Below are 24,624 nucleotides of genomic sequence, written 5' to 3' on the forward strand. Positions count from 1 at the left end.
TTGAGTCACTGGGTTAAGAATGGACATCTCTGCATGTAAACGAAGCCACTGAATGAAGCAAGATTGATTACCTGTTACTCAGAAGTTGGATGCAAAGATGAAAGTTGCCAGTATCTATGGAAACCCTTAATGACTTGTCTAATGTCTTAACTATGGCGTATTGTCAAAATACAGGGAACACCAACATACAGTCCCACCAGGTTTCTTCATATAGGTTTTTGTGTGGGGGAAGAATGTCAGGCTTGTGTCAACGGTATCGGTGTTGATGTGTTATTTGGTTACACTGTACATTCTTGTGAGGTCAGTCATCTTCATAAAAATGTACAGAATATGCTGATTCTCAGTGAAACTACCCTTAAATCTTCCTAAAATGTTAATTCTACCGCAAAGTAGGGTAGCTGGATGGCATAGTGATTAGGGGTTGAAGGCCCTGTGCCTGCAAGTATCCATCCGACTGAAGTGTCCTTGAGCAAGATACTGAATCCCTCCCTATTTTTAGGGCCGCTGTTCTGCGGCCGACCCTGTGCTCCGATCTCGCCGAGGTGGGCAAGCGAAAAGAGCATTTCCCTATGAGGATCAATGGAGTATTACATTTTTCTCAAGCTTTCTTCTCATCTTCTTGTATTTTCCAGTGGATGAATGACATTGAGAGTGACCTGATGTACCGCAGCTGGCCAACAGGTGTACAGGAGCTCCTCAGAGCCACGTTTCCCGGAGTCATCCGGCAGATCCGACGCAATTTCTTCAACTTGGTGAGTCCAGAAGTGGCGAGGAGAAGTGGTGGACAAGAGAATGGACACAGTCGCACAATGAGAAAAATTGTTGTGTTTGGGGTTAAGTGGGAAGGATGCATTTTTTCATCATGTAAACTAAAACAATATGATAATGATGGTTAGATTTGGTCTGTTTATTCAGTTGTAGTTCCATTGTTACTTTGACTTGCGTTACTGAACTTTACTGAACCTGAAAGTATCAGGTAGTCAGGCAATCAGTTCACTCACAGAAAAGCATACTAAATTAACTGAATAGTTTACATTTCCTGTGATTGTCTTAACTATCTCACTGTACTCACTGTGTTGTTATATCTGGTAAACTCCACCTTATCTGGGACCTATGAAGGATAAATATTTGCAGTATTCTGTATGGCCCAAGTTCGTTGACCACCTCTTTGTTGTTAGGTGCTGTTCCTAGATCCAGAACAGGAAGACAGTAGTGAACTGGTGAAGCTTGCAGAGCTTTTCTACAAGCACAAGATTCCTCTGAGGTCGGTACTGTTAGCTCAAACAGCTACACACCTGTATATATGGCACACCCTCGACACTTATAATCTTTACCAGATAGTGATTCTCATTTCACCTGCAAATTGAATACTTGTGTTTTCCCACCTTCTGTAGAATTGGATTTGTGTTTGTTGTCAACACTGAAGATGAGATTGATGGCTTCTCTGATGCTGGAGTTGGATTTTACCGACTGTTGAATTACATTGCAGACGAGTACGATTTATCTCAGGCTCTCATGTCTATGGTCTCAGTAAGTATCACACATGTAAATCATATTTTTTTAGCAAACATTTCTCGCAGAACAATTTAAGCATTATCCTTGCCATCTCATATCTCTTAGTGCTTCAGAAGTCATTTGTTTTATTGTGCCTTGTGTTGACCCACGGTCTGAGACATTATTGGACTAGACGAGTGAGGATTTTGCCTCAGGCACCAGCTCTTTTAAACAGGGGTGGAGGCTAGGGCTAGGGCTTTTAGATCCCTGCCCCATCGACAGTGGCAGGGATCTAAAAGAGAGTCATGGTCAAATCTGATGTATCTTTTCACCCTCTTGCAGATGTACAATAAAGTAGACGTAGGGGAGTCATTGTCTGTCGATACAGTCTCTGCTTACCTGAAGAGGAAATTCCCTAAAGCCAATGCTGAAAGGATTCTAGGAGTAGACTCTGAGTATGATGACAACAGAAAGGTAAGGAAATAAAGCAATTTTCCCTTTTTCCTTTAGGGTTATTGGAAATTGGAACATTTACAATGCACAAGACGTAGCAGCCTGTGACCCAATCTGTGTTTTGTTTGCTCCAGGCCGGTGCCCAGTTCTACAAGAAGACTGGCTTGGGTGCCCTTCCTCTGGCTCTGTTCAATGGAGTCCCTCTCAGCCCCGAGGAGATGGAGCCTGAAGAGCTGGAGACCGTCATCCTGCAGCGCATCATGGACACCACCAGTGTCTTCCAGAGAGCTGTCTTTATGGTATGACATATCTGTGTAGAAACCGACATGCTCTTCATATTCAACCTCCTGTTACCCATAAAAAGGTTTTCTGTGCTACGTTGTTGAATAGTTGACATCAACGTACCTGGATGAATAAAATCAAGTACTGCATCACTGACCATTCATCCAGGCCAATAGTGTACAGTATTTCTACATACTAGCAGATTATAGTTTAGATTAATGTTATTGGTTGAAAAGAATTAAAGAAACATAGGTACAGTATCCATGGCTATGCAGCTACAGTGTATACATATATATGATTAGATTACATTAGATGATTAGATTAAACTTTAATGTTCACTGTGGGGAAATTGGGTTATTGCAGCAGCAGAGTATAGGGTATAGATGAGAATAGAGCAAATACTGAGTATTGAAGATAATACAGCAAATAATTTAAACAAAAAGCATGTTAAAATATAAGTATATATGCAGATCGTCTTTGCCAGATTTACTGGTTAGCATATATTTGCAGTTTACAGATACAGGGTGTACAAAATGTCTATTTTTGGCTCTGCACATTATTAGATCTGCAGAGCTGTTTGCATTAGCTGTTCACACTATCAGGTATACAACATACTGTATGTACAGAACATCTGGTATGCACATGGACGCTCATAGTGAGGTCACTCTTGTCCCATGCCTAGGGTCAGCTGACTGAGGGGACAGATGTGGTAGACTATCTAATGGAGCAGGCCAATGTGGTTCCCAGGATGAACCCTCTCATTCTCAACACCGACCGAAAATACCTGGATTTCACTTCCTCTCCAGGTGACTCATGCTTCATGCTTCTCGTCTTAAACCTTCCAATAAACTGATTCACTTCCTTTCTAACTTATCTGTTTCTTTTCACTTTGCAGTTGTAGATGATTGGGAGGACACAACTATGTTTTCGTACCTGGACTCCAGGGACAAGACTGCTGTGATGGCTAAGAGAATGAAATACTTCACAAAAAATGGTGAGAAGTCGCTTATCATTTCACACCTTGCTTTCCCGGTTGAGGCCGTTTCAGATTGATTGCCGCCCTCCTAGTGGCAGTACCGTAGTGACTGTGGTTGAATGTGCTTCAACAAGAGTGTAAATAACTTACCAGAATTTGTACCTCAGCTTAAGTAGGACAGCCACGGTGTATTTGCTTGTCGAACATCTGTAAAGTGAGCAGTATCAAAACACAAATGAATCCTATGCTGCTTTATTGAAGTGGATCTATGAAAGTGTGAAATTGCCCTTTGGTGAGGCAGACAGACTGTGCCTCCAGCAAGAAAATTGCTGGGTTTGCTGATTGGCTTTAGGCCAACAGTCTAAACGGTCGTCAGAGCCAGCGTTTCACTGCCCAGACTGAGAGTGTAGCTGTCTTAGTGAGGCTGAGGAGGCTGACTGCCTTCCTCCCAGCCTTATTGACTAGCTGACTGACTCACTGCCTGCCTTACTGACTGACTGACTGACTTGGGGAATAAAGCCATGACAGGTGGCACAATTCTCCACCAATATACTGAGCTTTCCGCCAGGATAGCTCTCTCTCTCTCTCTCTCTCTCTCTCTTTCTCTCTCTCTTTCTCTGTCTCTTTGTCACTCTCTCTTCTCTCCTCTCATACGCACACACTGAAACTATTTCATTTTCCTTCTCACTGCCATCTCACTGACAGTGTATGGCCAGGGTGCAGACCCTTTTAAAGGATTAGCAACTCTCTCTAAAAGCAACCTAAGCATTAAGGTTGAGATTGAGGGAGCAAATTGTTTAGAATACCTTTGCCTTCTACTAGCGCTCTCATTAGTTAGCAAGGATGGGAATTCATATGAGTAGGAATCGGCAAGACTGCAAGGCAACAGCCTTGTCCTCACACTCATTGGATATTTTATAGTGTATTTTAACACAATGTATTTTAACATGATATCTCAACTGACATGCTATGTGATATGTATTTGCGTATAATTGTTGTTTTACTTTAGATGAGGACGGGATGAGTAGTGTGACCATGTGGATAGTTGGAGATTTTGAGAAGGCCTCAGGAAGAAAACTGTTACTCAGTGCTCTGAAACATGCGGTGAGTCTCTGCCACTTTCTGTCCACTCCACTTCTCGTTATCCTTATGAACTGCATTATCAATCACACCTCACATTCTGTAAGGGAATGGTTTGCAAGGCAGACTACATATTCACACATATGCATTTATAAGTATTGTTGTTTATTATGCGTTAGATACAAGTATTGATCTTGATTTAATCAGATTAATCTAGAATCTGTGACCTGACACTCAACACCAATGCAAATTAAGCCTTTTATGTAGTCTAGGCATTGTGTACCGCTGGACTTTAATTATAGGCTGCCACGGTGAGTCTAAGAAGGAATAAAAATGTTGAATTCATCTGGGACATATTTCACCTTGGCCTGTCTTTCCCACTCATGCTGCAGTTGTTGTTCCCAGAGAAACAGCCACATAAATAAAGGAGAGTTATACATCTTGAATCTATACCTCACATACCTGCAGATTAGTCCAAAAGGGTTGAGAGTGTTTTGTTACTGATTTTCTCACTTTATTTGTTTATTTGACAGGGACAGTGCACAGTATAACATATTGCACCAAAGTATAGCTAGAGGCTAATTTGCATCTGTAGTCCCTGGGCAGGAACCATCAGCACATTAAAATACAATACAGGACAGTTATGGGTAAATTCATCTTCTCTCAGAATATATCTTCTGCTGTCTGCTCTTACAAGGATCGTCTGAACAGCTGTCTCTACAAAGAAATATTCAGTGTTGACATGCTATAAATGAATTAGGTGTAATACAGCAAGGAAGCATTTTCTATTTGTCAGGAAGAAAAGATTCCTCACTGTTAGAATAGATGGAATAGGAACTCTCTTTCTCATCAACACCTGCAGTCTGCGGAAATATGAGAAAGTGTGTTTTTTTGTGTGAATTATATCAGTGCTGTGTGTGTGTGTTTGTGCATGCATGCGGGGTGTGCGTGTGCAGAAGGCCAGCCCTGGAGTCCGTGTGGGGGTGATAGATAACCCCAGCGGTAAGACCAGCGAGGATAACACTGTGCACTACAGGGCCATCTGGGCTGCCCTCCTCACCCAGAAGAATAAGGCTGCAGCAGACTTTGTCCAAAAACTCCTGAAAGAGGAGAGCATGCAGCTCCTCCAGCAAGGGACCAAGATGAAGAACCTATTGCTGCAGGTAAGGGATGGAAAAAAGTTTTTTAATTCCATACATTAATCTGATCCCAAAGTTTATATTTGCCTTTGTTTTATATTTCAGACATAGCCTTTAGGTTCTGTCATGTATTTTTTTAACATGCTATAAACCACTTGCAAAGACTTGTCTGCTACTGCTCTCCTGATGTAAGTGCACAGCCAGGGAAAATGGTGATTGATGAGCACATCTTCTCATTCCTCTCTTGAACATCACCTAACAGAATACATTTAGAGCACGCCTGATGCTCCACAGCCTGTGGATGCCAAGGCAAGCAGCCTACTCACTGTCAGTTCCACTTGATCTGTCAGAGGGGCCAGCGCAAGGCGGGCTCCACGTGCTGAATCTTTAAATAAAAAGTGTTGGTGCATACCTGGTCCCTGGGGAAGACCTGATGAATAGCCAAGCTCCCGCTCACTGTTCATGGTTGTGTGATTCACTTGTGTCCAGCCAAGCCTGACCATCACTCTCCTGTTCTCAGCGGTCTACAGCCCCTGGTATCCTCATCTGCACACGCTTGATTCTCCAAGCTGTAGTGTGTGGTATCCACCCACACAACAGTGCACATAAGAAAAGAAAATCCCAAGCACTGATCAGCAAATCAGCTGACAGGAGAGCCCCATCTCTCCCCTCATTAGTGACAAGAAATAGACAATGATCCGCCAGGCATAGGTCATATAATGCAGGTTGCATCTGGGACTAACCACGACAAACTGGCCTTCAATTATTCCACTCTTAAACAGTGGGGAGAGATTGGGCTAGAAATAGCAATGGAAAGATAGGTAGGAGGTGGCTGTGTGAGTTGGGACCCAGAGTCAAGGGATATGAGTTTATTATTGGCTGCCAGACAGACTTGCTGACTGAGTTGTGCTGACATTATTGGTATTTCACCTGTTCTCCTGAGGAGAGAAATGTTGGAGAAACTAATAACCTGACTCCACAAACCCTCCACACTCCCACGCCTGATTTGTTATAGACAAAAATGGCCAATGTTTAATTAAGGGTTTGTTAGATTAATTACAAATTGATTAATCTCATTTTCACACATGTGCATTTCTGACAGCTTGGTCCTCTGGCTGAAATATTTATGTTTGAAAACTGCAGTGATTGCTCTGATGCAGGGCTTCAATGATTTTATGAATAACTGAGTAATATTTCTCCTCGCATACATCATACTTTATGTCAATGCGTCACTCAGATTTTGTTTTGGACAGGCTGGAATGGGAGAAACGTCCTTGAGCTAGCCTATTGGATCATATATCACACAGTCTTCAGACATGTGTGAGCAGACAATACAATCAATATATCCAGCATCCTAAACAAACATTTGTTATTCCGCCATAGGGCATGGACGAAGATGCCTTTGAAAAGAAGTACAACACGCTGGAGGTGGATTTCATCCGCAGTCAGCAGCTGTTCTGTCGAGACGTCCTGAAACTGAGTGCTGGACAGGGGACAGTGGTCAGCAACGGCAGGGTGAGTGGACTCCAGCTCTCCTGCTCTAACAGCTCCAACAGAGCTGACTTAGTAGCTGAGCTACTGCAACATAATGATCTGTGGATTACCGCATAAATAACAGAACTGGGAGTAGAGCACATTATGGTGTCAGAGAGGTAAAGCATTGGTTAAATGCTGTTGGCATTGTTTTCTACAGTGGAGTAACTCAATAGGTTCCTCTAAGCTGCTGCACTTAGGAGTATTTTCCTTCTAGTGTTTTCAGAGCGCTCCCTCAGAACTGTCAAGTCAGCATGACGTCTGTGTCTCAAAGGTCACAGGTGGCACAGATTACACTCTGTTTGTGTGTGTGTGTGTGCATGTACGTGTGTTTGTGTGTGTGTATGCGTGCATTAATATGTTAACCTTTCTTTAGGCATGCTCTGGGCATGTGTGCGCGTGTGTGTGTGTGTGCGTGCATCAATGTGTTAACCTTTCTTTATGCATGCCCTGGGCGTGTGTGTGTCTATGCAATGAGTGTGTGTGTGTGCCTGTTATTGTGCAGAGCTGATGACTGATGTCCCAGCAGCAGTAATGCTGACAGCCACGGATGAAGAGGCCAGCCCCTGAGATGGCAGTAACAATTAATATCATTTTACATTCCTCTGCTGCAGTGGCAGGCAGGGCTCTACTCCCAAAATAGAAAGGGGGAAAGAAAAGGCAGCATCACTGAAAACTGTGACTCTAAGTGGATGAAGCACTGTGCTACATTCACATTAGGTTTAACACCTCCTTCACAAGTAGTAAATAATACATGTTGGGAAAAGAATCAGAAACCTCTTGTTCTGACTATATTATCTTCTCCATGTTAGATCCTCGGGCCGTTTGAGGAGCAGGAAGAATTCACTGTGGAGGATTTCCATTTGTTGGAGAAGATTACACTGAGCACCTCAGCGGAGAAAGTCAAAGCCAAAGTTAAACAGATGGGGATGAAGGCAAAGCAGTATGTTTTATTTTTCTTCTGCCTTGTTGTTTGAAACAGATTGTCTGTCTCTTCACCTTTCCTTTTTACCGCCTGTGATGGACATGTGAGTGTTTCATCATTAGATGGTAGTAGCGATAGATGTTATCATGTGAAATACCCCTTACCTTTTAACTCCAAAGCACTTCTCGTATAAGCTAGAATCTGGCGGGATCTGATCCTCTTTCTCTCTCTCTATCCTTCTCTTGCTCCAAAAAATCTTCAATATAAATGCTATATTAAAACCAAGTGCTCTGTAGTGCACCAGATTGAAAGTAGCCTTCTCACTGATTTATGAGACCGCCTCCTGAAACAGCTTGAGATCACATTGTGTGGGCTCTGTTTGACAGCCCTCCTAACAAGTATCATTAACATGTGATGGACTGACCTTGCTACACCCCTTTGCCCCCAGAGCCAGTGACTTAGTCATGAAGGTTGATGCCCTCCTCACTGCAGCCCCCAAAGGAGAGGCCAGGAGGGATGTCCACTTTATCAGAGACAGCCACAGGTGGGCAATGGCGTTTCACTGTTTACTATCCTATCCGCCCTGCAGTCTCACTGGGAAGTTTTCATTCTCCTTTTGTTGTAATGGATCTGAAAATTGCTACGTCCATCATTTGAAGCAGTGCAGAGAGCGAATCTTTTGATTTGCAGTTCTGCTGAATAAGGGCTGTGTAACACTGTGTTGCTGAAACCGCTTTGCTTGGTGTGCTGTTCTCCTCCTCAGCGTGCTCCATCTCTCCCCACGTGAAAACGAGGTGTTCTATGATGTGGTGGCCATAGTTGACCCCCTCACTAGGGAGGCGCAGAAGATGTCATCTCTGCTGATTGTAAGCCATGTTGTTTTCGCCTCTGTTCTCCATTGATTCCTCACTCCGGCAAGGACACTCTAAAATCGCTTTCACTGAAAGGAAGGATACAGAAGCACAAAGCTTGGGAAGGTGCAAAAGTTCAGATAGAAGTTGTTTTTTTTTTCATGTCCAGGTATCGATGTGATGGCCTAATGTCTCCTGTTCATACTCACTTTTGTGCACTTTGTTTATTCTGAAAGGTACCTACCTCACCTCGCTAGCGTTTATAGATTAGTTTGTAAAATCGATCTGAACAAAAAACAAAAAGAAAAATTGCTTTACTTTGATGTGTGGGGACAGGTTATGCAGTCTTTGTGGGCTAAAATGAGGCATGTTATATGTATATTGATTGTCTGACCAGATAGGGTTATTTAGAAACATTTTCCTCTCTTGAAAGATGATGTTTCTCTGACACAATCGCACTGGCTCCCTGAACAATTGCAGCAGCTTTCTGGAGGCTAACTGTGCAGATGCAACTCTTATTTGACTGAGGTGAATACCAAAAGATGACTCACCTCGCTTTCACAGACAGCCAGTCAGACAGCCATCTTTAGCAGCCATTTTTTTGTTGTGTATATTTTCCAGTAGTGTACTGCATTATGCAATAGAGATCATAACAGCACCAAATCAACATCACGACTGGTTGTTGTGGCTTTTGAAGGCAGCTCCAAGTGTGCCCATTACCACCACTATTGGCTTGTTATTTCTTTATTGACCACTACCTTATGACAGTGATGTTGTTTATGAACGAATGTGCTTTGTCTATGGAGAACCTACTAAATGTCAGTACAGTATGTGACGAGAAATGGGCAGTGAAACTCGGAGCTGCCTTCAGTTGTACAGATCAGTGAAAGGCTCATGTATATCTTGTACTATACAGGCCTCTCTGCTGGGCTGGCTCTGTTTTGCTCTTAACACTAACTGGGTTTCTCCTTCTGCGCCTCCTGCAGGTGCTCAGTCAAGTGGTCAATCTGAAACTGCAGGTGTTTATGAACTGCAGGGCCAAGCTGTCCGAGATGCCCCTCAAGAGGTAAGCTCCAGCTCCAACAGTAATTAAACTTCCTGTTCAGCTTGTATGTGTGTCCTCTGACCGCCGCAGATTTAGCATCCCTCCCTACCTTTTTCCCTCTGTAAGATTATACCGCACAGATGCAATCTGCTTAATAACACCACCTTATTGCTTTGGGCCTCCCCTTGCATCTCTGGGCAAATTGCTTACAGCTTGCACTGTTGAGGTTCAAGCCATACAGTAAAAAAAAAACAAAAAAAACAAACGAAAGGTTGAAATTGTTCATTAACATTCAGAAGGACCACTGGGTGAATTTTAGTCATTATGTAATTTGGGAGTGTTGGAGTTTCTTCACCTCTGTATTCCAAAAAAGATGCATCATGTAATTAATTATGTCCCACCGTGGATAGAGTTGGCTTTACTGGTAGTATCCTAAAATGGTTCAACAGTATTTTTTCCAATGAAGGCTGATGATGGCAGACATTTTCCAGGCAGTTCACCTTCACTTTAAAGGGCCATTAAGTAATCTATGAACTTCATTGACCTCTATCAGTGATCAGTAGGAATTGCAACATCATCAGTAGAACTTATCTCCTTCTACAAGTCTCTGGCACCGCCCCCAGTCCCGTCACCCTTCCTGTCCCGTTGAGTGACGATGGCCTGTGATTGACACAAACAATAAAGACTCAGTAAGCAAGCTCATTAGAGCAGAGATCCAACAAAACATTTAGTAATATATCACAATGCAAAATACTGTAATATTAATACTGCTTCATCGTTTCTTTTTTAGCTTGAGATGGCTTACTAGCCTTCTTAGCTGAAATGTCTTGCGGTGCCAGTTGCTCACTTGTAGCTCCATCCTCCATTGGTGAGCAGTTGAAAATGCGAGTAGGTGGGAGGTGGAGATTGAAAGTGTTTTGAAATGGCCGGGGAGTTTTTGGTCCACAACAGAGTACAGCCAGAAAGTGAGTTTTGAAAGCCAGAAATCTCAGCACCTGGCCAAATAATTGTTGAGTCATTGGTATTGATCAACAATCCTGGTATTGATCAACAACGCTATGTATATTTGTGCTATGGGGCATTAAAAATCATACTTATTGCCCCTGCAAGCTGCAGGAAGTTAATGTACCATATTGCAAGTAGAAAAATGGGACCATGGAGGTTTGTCTGCATTTTTTGGATCTCGTCCTAAAGATCCTAATCATGAGGGGATGAGTTGGAGGGCCATCTAATTTCAAACAGCAGATGAGTTGTGTAAACACAAGCTCAATCCTCCCCAGCTTCATCTCCCCTGTAGAGCCACAGGCTTAGCAATCCTACAGCTCACATCTGGAGATACTGCTGTCAGTGGGCACACATGAATCCTGCTTTCTGTCAGTGGGATCATTTCATTCATTGGTATACTTCCCATTAGTGGGGATGGTGGTGAGACAGCAAGAGGGAGACCAGTGGGCTGCTCATCTTCTATTTCTTACTTTTCCTTCTGTGGAGAATTGGTCACCCCACAAATTGGGACCAATCCAATAAAGAGAGAGTGTTTCCTCTAGTGACTGGGTTATGCCTCAGTAATTTAATCCTTTTCCCCCCTCCCCAACTTCACATGCAGTGGTAGCAGCTCCCTTCTCACCCTGGAGTCAACAGCCCCTCTCTAACTGCTCTGTTCTGCTCTGCAGGAAGACAGGCTGCTGTGGCTGAAATTAACGTCTAAAAAATCTTCTCGTTTAAAAATCTGATGATGGACCTCTGAGGATAGAAAGATCGCATTCCAAGTAAAAAGAAATGGTTATTGGTAATGTTGATCGTCTGGCATGTCATCTCCACTCATTATGACTCCTCAGTGTCAGAGGGCATACAGAAGAAAAAGCAATTAGCATAAAGATTAGCCCGGAGCTAGCCTCTGCGACAGCTCTGAGTAATAATGGAGAAAGGGGAACATTTCTGGTGCACAGACTACTGCAGAAATTTCTGTTATTGGCTGAGCAGAAACACTGGCAGTAATGGTATTAGATTCCTCACTTTGAAGAGATTGTATATCCCCAGCTGTCACAACAGAACCCATCTCTCCTGTCCTAGAAAGGAGACTATTGCACAACGTGTCATCATTTTAGCGCTTGGCGATGAGGAGAGTGCTTTTGTTGGATGGAATTGCTGTCTCAGTAGGGTGGCATAAAGATTTCCAGTATTTGATGGCTATCTATCCTTAAGCTTCTACAAAGTATATTCTATAGTACCGCCTTGATCCATATTGTAAAATATTGTTTCATTTTGCAGTTAATGGACCAATGCATTATCTCTCTGTGTCTCTTTGCAGCTTCTACCGCTTTGTCCTGGAGTCTGATGTGAATTTCTTGGCCAACAATACGGTGTCTGCGGGACCAGTGGCCCGCTTCACGGAGCTTCCCGAGTCTCCCCTCCTCACCCTGAACATGATCACCCCAGAGAGCTGGATGGTGGAGGCCGTGCGCAGCCCCCATGACTTGGACAACATCCACCTGCAGGCGGTACTGAATACTACTCTTCAGTAATAACTAGCCAGCATTCTTGCTATCCTGTCCCCTTAGGGTAGGGCAGAGGCGCTCTTTAATAGTCGTCTCCCATTGGTTTGTGTCCTGTGTAACCTGTGGTTTCACTCCAGGTGAGCGGAGTGGTGACAGCAGAGTATGAGCTGGAGCACCTGTTGCTGGAGGGCCACTGCTTTGACCTGTCAACCGGCCAGCCCCCCCGAGGGCTGCAGTTTACCCTCGGCATGAGTCGGGACCCCCTCATGCATGACACTATCGTCATGGCTAACCTGGTCAGCAGCCTTCTGTACTCCATACTAGAATTACCAAGACTGTTTTTAGATAGATGACCTGCCCACTGTAGTAGTTAATTGTGGCAGTGCACTAATTTGCTGAATAGAGGCTGTTTGGTGCTAGGATTGAAGGTGAGGATTGTGTTCCTAAGCGTTCAGTCTCATTTTGTTTTAACCACAACAGGGATACTTCCAGTTGAAAGCCAATCCTGGTGCCTGGATCCTGAAGTTACGTAAAGGGAGGTCAGAGGATATCTATCAGATTCTTGCGTGAGTATTCCCCAGTGTCTACAGATGATTTTTTTAAATGTAGATTTTAGGACTCTTGTGTTTCCCTGTTAATTGACTCCTGTTTTTCCCGTCATATCTCTGAAAGATACAATACCAAAAAAGCTAGGTAATGATGCTAATTAGGCGGCTCCATCAGTAACTCAGCATCAGAGTTGTTTCAGCTACCTCTCCATTTCATACTGGTAGGTATGAAACCCATCACTATGGTAACACGGAGAGCTGCTGACACTGTAGCAGCTCAAGGTTTTGATGAGTGCAGGGAGTTGTGCTCTGCACAGACCAGGAGAGAGACAGAGGTAGGAGGAAAGAGGTGCTATTACAGAGAAGACAGAGTGGAGGGATGATTCAGCTGGTCACCTGCCATGCCATCCGCCCCAAACCGGGGGATATCAGCAGCACAATATCTGTTTTAGCTGTTAGGCTAGCGTAGGTGTCAAAGGCTGCATATACTAGACAGGGTGCGTTGGCGTCCTCTAATTTCCTGGGACGAATGGAAACATTATTTTCTTTATAGTTTGTTTTATGCATTTCCTATGAAATGCAAATTTTTATGCCTTGGATTCTGTCTGTTTTGCCTGTTCGCTTTGATTAAAATACACTTTATTGCACTTATTTAATCTGAATCAAATCAGGATACTTATCTATAGAAAGCCCTCATAACTCATGTCATATCTTATATTGCACAACAGAGAACTTTAATTCCCTCACTATCAAGTGGCGATAATGGCTCGAATCGCAATCATGTTTGTGAGTCTGTGAGGACAGCTGCAGTACAATATAGTGGATGTCCCTCCAATCACAGATATTGCCCTCTCTGGCCATCCTCACGTAAGATTTAGGACACATACAGCCCTGGGTTCCTCTGAAATCATATCAGACAACCAAGATTTATTCCCCAATCCTCCAGGTGAAGCTAAGAGGTGATGTCATTTTTCACCTTGGCAGTGTCATTATTCTTGCGGTTAGCGGCACTCTGCTCCGGTTAGGTGGCCGATCAGAGCCAAGTGGGAGTGTCTGTGCTCTCCAGGCCCATAGCCCGCGTCCCCCTCCTCCACCCCGGGCTGCCACTGCGCCTTGCCCTGACAGCGATGAATGAGATGGCCGGCTCTCCTCTCCTCAGAGCGGCGATACAAATTGATCTCTGGCGCTTTCTAACCACAGCCCTAAAGGCTGAGGCGCACGGGCGACAGCGGCGGGGGCAAAACACAAGCAGCACTGCGCAAGGGGGAAAAGTGCACTTTGTGCCCAATGAGGAGGGGCATTTATCATAGTGATAAGGTTAATTTTCTGCCTTTAGTGAGCACTGAGGTCACGATGGCTTGCCGGGCATGATGGCCTATTGCTCATCTCTGGCTCAAGTTTACTCTATGGTGTTTCACCATCAGACCCCTGGTATCCTGCCTGCCAACACACATTCTCCACTGAGCAAATCAGGCCTAAAACAATTACAGTGAAAGGCCAGTGTGATGCAATCGATACTGTACGGACTCTCTCATTAAATGTACCAGTAGATACAGCATGGCTGGGAAGTAGTGATGGATAAAATGATGGGAAGGTGATTCTCAATGATGATGGAGGGTAATGAATATGGTCAGAGTGTGACCCTGGCAGCTGTCCCAGAATCCACTTTTGAGTGCGTCTTTCTGCCAGTGGTCTTTCCGCTAGCTGCTGTTTTCTTCTTCATGAGAGCAGCCTGTATCTTTTCTTCTTTACACACTGTCGCCATGACTAAAGGGCATGTTAACGAACTTTAATCAGTGTCACAAAAATAGTTATTCACTTATATGGTGGAGGAAAGTGTTCTGTTAGAATGCAAATTAAAGTCAGCTTGATTTGTTGAGTGGTCAAGAAAATGCTTATATCAAGGAGGACTGTGGGAAGTACAATAAAAATTAACATGCATATTGGTTTTTCTGCAATCACTGGACCTTTTACAAGCAGCAAAAGTGCATCCATTTGTTAGTTTTGACTTCTACACATTTTGTAGATCTCATTTAGATACAAATAGTGTCACACCCTGCTCTAAGGAGTAACTAGAAAAATGTATTTGGTTGTAATTCCATATCAGAAAAGTATTAAGTTTCTTCAACAGATTATTCAGGTTATTTTCAACCTGGGTCTTATTTTCTAGCTTTTGCCACCACAGCAATTGATTGTGTTAAAAATGTCATCAATTGATTGAACACAATCAATCATCATGATGGCAAAAACTAGAAAAATAAGGCTGCGGTTCAAAATAACTGTTATTATCCATTAAGAACTTTGTTTTAATTCTCTGCACAGACATAGCTCTGAATAAGATATGATTAGTTAAATATATATAAGTTCAAATTATTATATTGAGTAGAAAACACTAGAAACATGTAGCGTACTCAATATAGTCAAAGGAGTCAAAAGCTGAACAGCTTTAATTAACATAGCTCAGGTTTTGGGGTTAAATTGAATTGTGTTCAATGTTTTTTAAGGCAATGAGTTTGTGTGTCACCTGTCAGGCTTAACAGTCTCAAAATGTGGCTTTGCCTGTGTTAGACTAACTAGCTGCAGATCCAGTGTCCATATTCCATTACAATGGATGTTCCCTCTCAGTGAGAGAAATTGCTTTCTCAAACTTCATCCACTTTTTCAGGCATGATGGCACGGATTCACCTTCAGACGCCGGTGACGTCATAGTTGTGCTTAACAGTTTTCACAGTAAGATCATCAAAGTCAGGGTGAGTATTTGGTTGTTTTTTTTTAGATTAGATACTTCGTAGCACAAGACATTGTTCACCTTAAAATGCCATACACCTTTCTTATGATGTGCTCAGGTCACAAATTGGGGATGTTACAAGGGTCTTTCACAGTTTGCTTGTCCAGTGTAATCAGTTAGCAAATCACTGTTTAATTATGTCTCCTTTCTCATTATAGGTGCAGAAAAAAGCAGAAAAAATCAATGAAGATCTTTTAAGTGAAGCAACTGAAAGTAAAGGCCTATGGGACTCCATAGCAAGGTGTGTAGTTTATCCTTGCATACAGCTGAAAGTTGGTTGTTTTACTAGTTCTGAAGCCCTCACTCAGTTGATTGGCAGTATCTACTGTGAGCGCATTGATTGGTGGGTGTGCTGATCTGCCTTCTATTGTCAATTATACATTGCGGTTTCAGGAGAGTTCATTCTTCCCCTGGATCCAGACTGCAATATTACGCTGTAAGATCTAGTCTTGCAAAAAATATGTGCTTCTGTAGGTATGTGTGTATGTGTGTGTGCATTTGTGTGTGTTTCCCCCAGCATATCCTAACTGTGTGATCTGTCTCCTCACTTAATGCTTGCTGTGTGAAGTGTTTGGAGCACTTTTGAAAAAAGGTAGGCAGTGTTGCTGCAACCCATTTAACACCTAAAACTTCTTTATCATATTCATTAGCATGCAGTGTTCATTGGTTGCTTTCAACTGCTGTTCTAATATTATCACTTTTATAATGAATCACATTTGCCCTGATTTGATTATTTTATCATACAGTACATACACATACTTATATACATACATGCATACACACAAAATTATCTCCCAAAATGTACACCTACTCTTAAAAAAGATAGGCTTGAAAGTAAAGATGTGTTCATATCTATTCGTGAAATCAAAATGCTTTAAAGGGTTCAGTGTAAAGGGCAGTACTGAAGGCATTTATAGATTTAACACCTCTGAGGAATTAGCTAGATAGTTGGGTAGACCCATGCATCAGTAAGCTTGAGCTAGTCTAAGTGACACACTTGATGGTAATTCTCTCATCTGTCTGGGGAGCTTTATCTCTATGGACATGAGCTAAAAAAAAATGTTGCTTTCTTGCTTTCCTTCTTTCTTTCTTTGCTTTCTTTTGCTTTCTGTCTTTCTTTCTTTCTTTCTTTCTTTCTTTATCTCAAGTCTTCCAATCATTGCAATCATTTTCCATCACACCAGTTTATTCTGACAAAATCTCAGCAAATGTTTCACTATAGAGCTACTTGTGTCTTACCTGCCTGGGTATGCGTCTCTCCAATACAGTCCTATAGGACACTGAAAAAAATCACCTGAACACATAATGATGCTCACCATGTAATGAGATGCATTTCCATGACCTGACAAGTTTCACAATTGTTTTGCACTACTGTACACAGCGGTGCATATAGACAGACAGCAGCAGCCAAAATTTGTATCTCCTAAAAAAAAATGTTTCCTCCGGTGGTCTGTTCTCATTTTATTCTTAGTGTGGGTTGTTGTTTTGCCACTGCACAAGGAAATTACTGTGGGGGGAAATGCACCTATTAAATGACAAGTAGACTAATGTATAGCCTGACAGCTTCCTTGTAGAATCACTGGATGCCTGTGGTTTGAGATAATAAGATCACAAACATTTGTGATCTCCTTTCATTATGAGGCAACTAGGTAGGCTACTTTCATTCTTTGTAATCCTGTGAAATCTTTTGGTGCTAAAGCAATGGTGAAAGTATTATCAAAACTGACTTTAGATAGTTTCCATTTACATCTTTTAAGTGAAATGTATCATTACAGACTGAGCAGCCAAAATGTTGAAAAAGACACGCTTTGGGTGCTTTTGGGGTTGATTTTTGCTGTGTCCATTGGCAGGCGAGCAGCACGCAAGTAGCTCTATAATGAAGGAAAAATAGAGTCCAGGTTGAAAATGGCTGGATTTATGCTTTAAATATATATATTTCTATCTGTCTATCTATATCTGTCTGTCTGTCTGTTTGCCTCTCTGCACATACACACACAAAAGCATGCATGAATGGATGCTTCAGTAGAAAGAAAGATAAACTTGCAAAGAGCCATATAGGCTTAAGACTCCAGGCAAACGTCTTGATGTGTTTCTCTTTGGATGATCTCCATACAGCAGAAAGAGGATGAGGCTGCTGAAGCTACAGAGTGCGAGGAAAGCCATAAGTAGAGTTCAGTCCAGCTCTGGCGTTAGTGCTGGCTGCTGCTCAGGCTTCAGCCAGAGCTCTGCGGATCCTTCCAGAGGTCCGGATTATCTGGTGCGAGTCAGCCAAACGGGCTCTCACCTGACTAGCTAAAGCTGCTTATCTGGGGGTCCCGCTGTAGCGCTGGAGGGCCTTCATAATGGCTGGCTTAGCCACGACAGGCAGTAGGCATCCCCTAGACCACAGCGGTGCGGTGACACCCCAAAAGCCGGCTCACTCAACCAGAAAGAGCAGTACTTTGGTTTGAGGAGGAGATACGGTGGAGTGCAGGGAGAGAGCTGCACTGCATGTGTGGAGAAGGATAGGGAATAATTGACAAGAAAGATACAAACTCATGCAGCCTCTTGGCCTGGGACAGAACATTGAGTTTGTGTAAAGTCAAGTGTGGGGAGACAGAGAAAAGTCAGACTATTGTGTGTGTGTGTGTGTGTGTGTGTGTGTGTGTGTGTGTGTGTGTGTTGGAGTTGGTGATAGAGGACATGGAGAGACAAACAGCGTGCTCCCTCCCCTCCCTCCACACCCCCTCTCTCACTCAGTAGACTTTTCCTGGAGCCTCTGGCCCAGGCTGTGGTCGTGATTGAGTGTGGAAGAGACACTCTCCCCTCATCAGCAGTCTGTTAAAGACAAGGACACACAGTTTGACTGCAGACAACCCTGCCCTCCAGCACAAGTCCTGATTTCTGTCCACCAAATGTGCCTTGCATCATGATCCATTGCGCTTTAACAGCGGTTAGGGTATGTTTGTGTGCTCAAAAGTTTAGAAAGTGTCCTTTGGATTTTTCCATTATCTGAGCTTAAATCAGTCTGGTGTCTCAGTGTGAATCCATTTTATTGGAGGGATAGGACAAAGAGATTGTTAACTTGCATTTTGAAATTTTGAATCAAATAGTAAAATGGAGTGGAAAACTGAATGGGAAAGGTAACGGACTGACTAGGATCCGAATGTGTCTTTTCTGTCTGTACTGTATAGCTTTGGCAATTCATATCCTTTGTCATAATGCTTAAACTCACCAGTGCATCTGTGTTAGCTGTTTAATGACTAGATACAAATTTATGCTTTTAGATTCTTTAGCTTGTATTATCAGCTCTCCATTATGCTATGCAAGCATTAGGACCTGTTTAGATTTTGCAGCTGCCTTCTCTGTGTCTGTGCTCTAATGAGTTGATTACTTCAGCTCTCTGGAGAAGAGCCAGCAGGAGAACAGCACTTTCTGCTGTAAAATACTCAATCTTAGTCTGCCAGAGCATTGTCAACCTCTTTGTAGTTCTTTCATTAAAAAAGCACCTCATTTTCCTGAAATATAATGCATGGTTTGTTTGTTTGAAAATATATTTCTGTGTCGGCTGTTAAAGTGTTGCAGTGTTTTTGCTCCTGGCTCTACAAAAAGCATGGTGGCTATTGGCTTCGTTGTGATCTGCTTTTTGCTATATATGAAAAGTATGCATCAATCAGAAGACAACAGGCTTATGTATAATGTGACCCTTTACAGCATCACAGGTGGTGGCTCCAGGTCAGATGATGGAGAGAAGAAGAAAGAGGATGTTCTGAACATCTTTTCTGTGGCTTCAGGCCATCTATACGAGCGCTTTCTGAGGTGGGTCACTTTCAGTTCACACACACACACACAGTCGCACACACTCACTTTCCAGGCCCCACACACCACTTTCCTTTTTAGCCCTGTTCCTTTGAGACTCACCCCTCACTCTTTCTATCTCTGTCTCTCTGTTCCAGAATAATGATGTTGTCCGTCCTTCGGCATACCAAAACCCCTGTCAAGTTCTGGTTCCTCAAGAATTACCTCTCCCCCTCCTTCAAGGTACCTGCCTCGCTTCGCGACTCCACGCAAACTTTCTGCCTCCCTGCCTGGTCGCAAAAACTTTATCCCAGTTCCACAGTGACCCCTGGGAGGCCTAGATTTATTTGTACTGAGCAAAGAAAGGATCTGTGGGTTGCTTCATTCTTTGTGATGGTCTGTGTTTTATCTCCCTGTTTTCCTATAGGGATGAATCTATATGCAACGATTTCTATGACTCGTCTTAAATTGCAGAAATAGCCAAAATGGCCCGGGGTGTTTCTTGGATGTATAGTTCTTGGGTCAAACCAAAACTGTAAAAAAGAGATTTGCTGCTGCATTGGATATTTTACCTCTGGTGTGTTGTTTTTGGTGTGGTTAGGAGACTATCCCTCACATGGCAGAGTCCTACGGCTTCCAGTATGAACTAGTGCAGTACAAGTGGCCCCGCTGGCTGCACCAGCAGACTGAGAAGCAGCGCATCATCTGGGGCTACAAGATCCTCTTCCTGGATGTCCTCTTCCCCTTGGCTGTGGACAAGATCATCTTTGTAGACGCTGACCAGGTAATTGTCCAGCTGTAGCTGTAGGGCAGTGATCTGTGTGCGAGTGTGGGTCTGAAAAGACACTTTTATATCAGTCCCAGCAACAGAGTGAAGATTGGATGATTTATCCTCGCCATCTCAGGTGAGGACTGAAGAGCGCTGAAGTGTTGACAGTCCTCTCCATCGTACTTCATCGTATCCTTCCTCCTCCTTCGCAGATAGTGCGGGCTGATCTGAAGGAGCTGAGGGATTTGAACCTGGAGGGCGCCCCTTACGGCTACACCCCGTTTTGCGATAGCCGCAGAGAGATGGATGGCTACCGCTTCTGGAGGAGCGGCTACTGGGCCTCTCATCTGGGACACAGGAAGTACCACATCAGGTACACACCTATACTTAAATGTGAAAATGACTTAACAGCAGCACAAACTATTCTGTCTGCCCAATAAGGACTTCTGGCATTTTACCTGTACAAGCACAAACAGCTATTGCACATGCAGGACTGTTTTTTTAAGTTACAAATGTACAATAACAGTATAATCCTCTTCCTTCTACCTTTCACTGTTACTGTAGTTATTTTTGTGGAAAATTAAGGTAACCCCTTTTTTTCTCTCAAATATAGTTGGCAGAATAAATCCATATATTTAAAATATTAACATTCAAAACATTCTGCTTCTGACAGCCAGTGATTCCTTTTAGGCTATTCACACTGTTTATTCAGCCGGAGGCATTCATGACTTATTCTCTGTACTACACATAGCAGAATAAAATAGCTGTGAATAAAGAAAAGGCAAAGAGAGACTACACTGCTTAGGTGGTAGATACCCACTGAAAAAAGCTTTTCATACATTGCACACAATCATGAAAATAGATCTTTCCCTGTTGCCTGGAAGTCATTACCTGTTTTTGGCTTGGATTCAGAGAATTATCTGGAGGAATTATTCATTACTTTATGTAGGACCTGCTGTTTTAAGCCCCACATATTGTATGACAGAGGAAGAAGAAAAATATGGAGACTTTGTATTTTTATCTTCCTCTATTTTTATATGTGATATTGTCTATAACCATGGTGCAAATTAAATTGGGAAAGGACTAAGTGTGAAACAAAAAGTGCAGGGCTCCTTGCTGGGCTTGTGGCACTGAGTTCTGGCTCTTTGGATGGGGCTTAATCAGCTGGCAGCTAGTAGCTCTGCTGAGCAGAGGAAGCTGCCCAGCTAGCAGAGCTTTCCACTGCAGCAGCGGCTGAGCGGGAGGGAAAAAAGGGCCGTCAGGAAGCTACAATGATTTTATTGGAAGCCAGTGTGCTGCCTAGCTCCACGGGACAGGACAGAAGCAGCAAGGGTGAGAGATGATCCGCACCATCGAGCTCGGGGAAAACATAAGGCAGCGAATATCCTCTGGCATGACTCACACCTAATAAGTGATGTAAAGTTTCTATACTATTAATATGCCACGCTACATACAATTATGTGAAAGCGCCCGGGGCATTTTTATCTTTGTTAAGTCACTCTAGCAAGGGCGTTCCTGTGGATTTTCCTCTTCAGGAAGTGGTTTCAGCATTTTCTCACACTTGCTTTCTCTCCTTGTGCCCCCCTTCTCTCTCTCTCTCTCATCACTTCTTCCATTCTCCAACCAGTGCTTTATATGTAGTCGATTTAAAGAAGTTCCGTAAGATTGCAGCTGGGGACAGGTTACGTGGCCAGTACCAAGCCTTGAGCCAAGACCCCAACAGTCTGTCTAACCTGGACCAGGTAACTCAAAGATAATTTCATGGTCTGATGCAGTTATTTCTTCTAGCACCTACTGTAGTTGGCTAATGTGTCAAGATTAGAATGTGCCCTTAAATTAACACACTTTCTGTTCTGTGATCTTTGTAGGACCTTCCTAACAACATGATCCACCAGGTGGCCATCAAGTCTCTGCCCCAGGAATGGCTGTGGTGTGAGACGTGGTGTGACGACTCCTCCAAAGTCACAGCCAAGACCATAGACCTGGTGAGGCCCACACATCCTAGATCTGACTCTGAGGCACCAGATGCTAATGAGCAGCCGGAGGAGGCTAAATGGCATACCAGGAAAAAGCTACATAATACTCTTAGCTAAATTGCACATGTAACAAATGTATTCTTCTATTCTTTCGCTCACGCAGTCAAAGCCAGAAGAAGCCCATTTATATTCTCACCGTGAATCCCTCTTTCACTCAGGTTGAAACTTCAGACTGATAAGGGGAATCATTTTTGTAGATGACCACCTCTAGTGCAGCTTTGATGGGTACAGTAGCGAAGTGTAGCGGCTACAGCACTAAAACCAAAGCATTATTCCCAGCCACTGATGTCCATGAGTCACTCAGCATTTAGGAGAGAACTGGGGAGCAATCCTGCAGTCTCTTAAACTAATTTAGAGAATTATTGGACAGGCTCCTCTGGACTGAAATAAGAACAATTTCCTCATAGTGGTATGGGACACTGCTCGGCAATTCAGACACGAGACACAGACTAATGTCCTTTTAACAGAAGAGGAAATCAAATCAGGTTTAAATCTCTGCCACACACAGTGCTGGGAGTGACGATGCGGCTTGCTGGGAGGAAGTCACATTGGTGACATGAGTGATGTGTTTTGTCTGCTTATCTGCTACAGTGCAATAACCCAAAGACCAAGGAGCCCAAGCTAACAGCAGCGGCAAGGATTGTGCCTGAGTGGGTCGAGTATGACAGCGAGATCAAACAGTTACTGACACACATCCAGGAGCAGGAAGACGCGGCAACACAGAGACAGACTCCTGCGCCCTCACAACAAAAACAAGGTTAACAAAAAAATATATATATACTATTTTCTGGGTCTATGTCTGCCCATTTTTATAGGACAGAGAAGTCAAACTAGCTGTCACTATAATGTCTTATATTGTATAACAGACCTTTTTCTTGGCCAAATTTGTGTCATGCACTGTCCCTGACCAGCACATTCATTTTCTAACAATTCTCCTCCTCTGCTGCACTCTAGACAACCAGCGTGATGAACTTTAACGTCTGCCAGCACCATGCTGAAGAGGAAAGAGGCAGCCTTTTGCACCCAGTCCTCCTGTGAAGCTTGAATATATACATTTCCAACAAAACCTAGCCATGGAGTGTTACGTCTGTAACCTGGGAAAGATGAACAGAAATATTTTTCAAAGATGTCATACCTTTTTCTACGGTCAATACAATATGTGTCTTACAAAATCAGCAGGTGATTAACTGTTAAGCGCCAACTGTTAACTCGTGGTATGCTGTCAACACTACAGTCAGACCTTGGAGTATGAAGTAAACACAGGGAGACTTCAGGGATGATACTGGTTATAAGTATTAGATGTGTGTTTGAAGACAAATGGCATAGATTGCACTGATACTGTATGCAAAGAATCGACTTCATAAGGCACATCCCTAAGAATCTAATCATGCAGTTTTAACCTTGATTATAGTTTGCATGGTTATTTTTTTTAAATCTAAAACTCACTTTCACAAAGCTTATGCATTATGTATTCTTAATTGTCACTGTTAATGACTCTAAATCTATGGCTACGCCTTTGACTGAAATGCCCACACCAAAGTTAGTGATGGATTTTGGGTTATTTACCTACAGTAACTGTGATGTTTATTTCACTACCTGCTGCAAAGTTGTTATATAGAAACAGTAGCTAGCACCAAACATGATGTACAGACAGACGTCCACAGTACAGCCTGGAAAAGTGCTGCACTAACCATCTGTATCTCTCCTTGCCAAGTCATGTGATGCTATATTAGATATAATGGTATGTAGGCAGATCAGGCTAACCTTTATTATCGCCAAGTCATGGATCAAACGATCCTCATTTGCACACTAAAGGTCATGGTTATAGGTAAAATATAAGATTTTAAGTTATTGCAGTATGTTTACAACTTCTGTATATACAGCGTGTACGTCAGTATGTGTTCAATTTTTAGACTGAATTTTTCAATACCTTAAATTACAGAATAAAACAATATTTTTGTCTCAGGAACAGAATAGGTGTCGCTGCTTGACTGAAACCAACAGTACTTTTGTCTCTGTCTTAACAGTCTCTCACTCCGGTGCGTCAAATGGAAATGTTTACATTGCTGTAATTGTCATTTCAGGTGTGAAAAATTAAATCTATCTTTGTTACAAAACCCAGTCATTACAAAAGCGGTTTCTGGATTTCTTTGTCCCTAGTGCGGTCAGTGGATGTGCGATTTATGGTGTGAAAGGCACAAGTCTCAAATAGAAGGAATTTCTTATGCTGTAATTTGTTCCACTCCATGGGCAAGGTAAAACCTGCTTGGTATTTTTCTCTTTTTCTTGTTAGATAGAAGACAGTGCAGCTTTACTTGCTTACTATTACTAAGCTGTTTAGGTCGTCAAACGTCGTCAAAGCTTCTTGGAACAGTTGTCTGACATGTATGCAGTGTGGGAGACGTCACACTCGCATGGAGTTGGCTTAAC

The 24,624-nt window shown here is 42.9% G+C and overlaps 1 protein-coding gene across 1 annotated transcript in view; it reads left to right on the forward strand.

Annotated features, from left to right (window-relative positions):
- uggt2 (UDP-glucose glycoprotein glucosyltransferase 2) overlaps window positions 1-24,308 on the forward strand; it is a 32,310-nt gene extending 8,002 nt beyond the window's left edge. The window contains exons 14-40 of the mRNA XM_071533271.1: window positions 633-752; window positions 1,179-1,264; window positions 1,395-1,530; window positions 1,837-1,968; window positions 2,082-2,246; window positions 2,912-3,035; window positions 3,125-3,223; window positions 4,215-4,309; window positions 5,242-5,448; window positions 6,808-6,939; window positions 7,770-7,900; window positions 8,331-8,426; window positions 8,646-8,748; window positions 9,720-9,799; window positions 12,090-12,279; window positions 12,414-12,572; window positions 12,757-12,842; window positions 15,490-15,574; window positions 15,771-15,853; window positions 19,306-19,410; window positions 19,548-19,632; window positions 19,991-20,173; window positions 20,371-20,531; window positions 21,786-21,900; window positions 22,027-22,143; window positions 22,786-22,951; window positions 23,149-24,308. Coding sequence (XP_071389372.1) covers window positions 633-752; window positions 1,179-1,264; window positions 1,395-1,530; window positions 1,837-1,968; window positions 2,082-2,246; window positions 2,912-3,035; window positions 3,125-3,223; window positions 4,215-4,309; window positions 5,242-5,448; window positions 6,808-6,939; window positions 7,770-7,900; window positions 8,331-8,426; window positions 8,646-8,748; window positions 9,720-9,799; window positions 12,090-12,279; window positions 12,414-12,572; window positions 12,757-12,842; window positions 15,490-15,574; window positions 15,771-15,853; window positions 19,306-19,410; window positions 19,548-19,632; window positions 19,991-20,173; window positions 20,371-20,531; window positions 21,786-21,900; window positions 22,027-22,143; window positions 22,786-22,951; window positions 23,149-23,171 — 3,264 coding nt within the window. The 3' untranslated portion in view covers window positions 23,172-24,308. The remainder of the gene's footprint in view (window positions 1-632; window positions 753-1,178; window positions 1,265-1,394; window positions 1,531-1,836; window positions 1,969-2,081; window positions 2,247-2,911; window positions 3,036-3,124; window positions 3,224-4,214; window positions 4,310-5,241; window positions 5,449-6,807; window positions 6,940-7,769; window positions 7,901-8,330; window positions 8,427-8,645; window positions 8,749-9,719; window positions 9,800-12,089; window positions 12,280-12,413; window positions 12,573-12,756; window positions 12,843-15,489; window positions 15,575-15,770; window positions 15,854-19,305; window positions 19,411-19,547; window positions 19,633-19,990; window positions 20,174-20,370; window positions 20,532-21,785; window positions 21,901-22,026; window positions 22,144-22,785; window positions 22,952-23,148) is intronic.
- The last annotated feature ends 316 nt before the right edge of the window (window positions 24,309-24,624 follow it).

Source organism: Centroberyx affinis, unplaced genomic scaffold (assembly GCF_046629955.1).
Source record: "Centroberyx affinis isolate AG114_WGS23_722 - 3 ecotype Tasmania unplaced genomic scaffold, CSIRO-AGI_Caff_v1 ptg000166l_1, whole genome shotgun sequence".
Classification (NCBI taxonomy): domain Eukaryota; kingdom Metazoa; phylum Chordata; class Actinopteri; order Beryciformes; family Berycidae; genus Centroberyx; species Centroberyx affinis.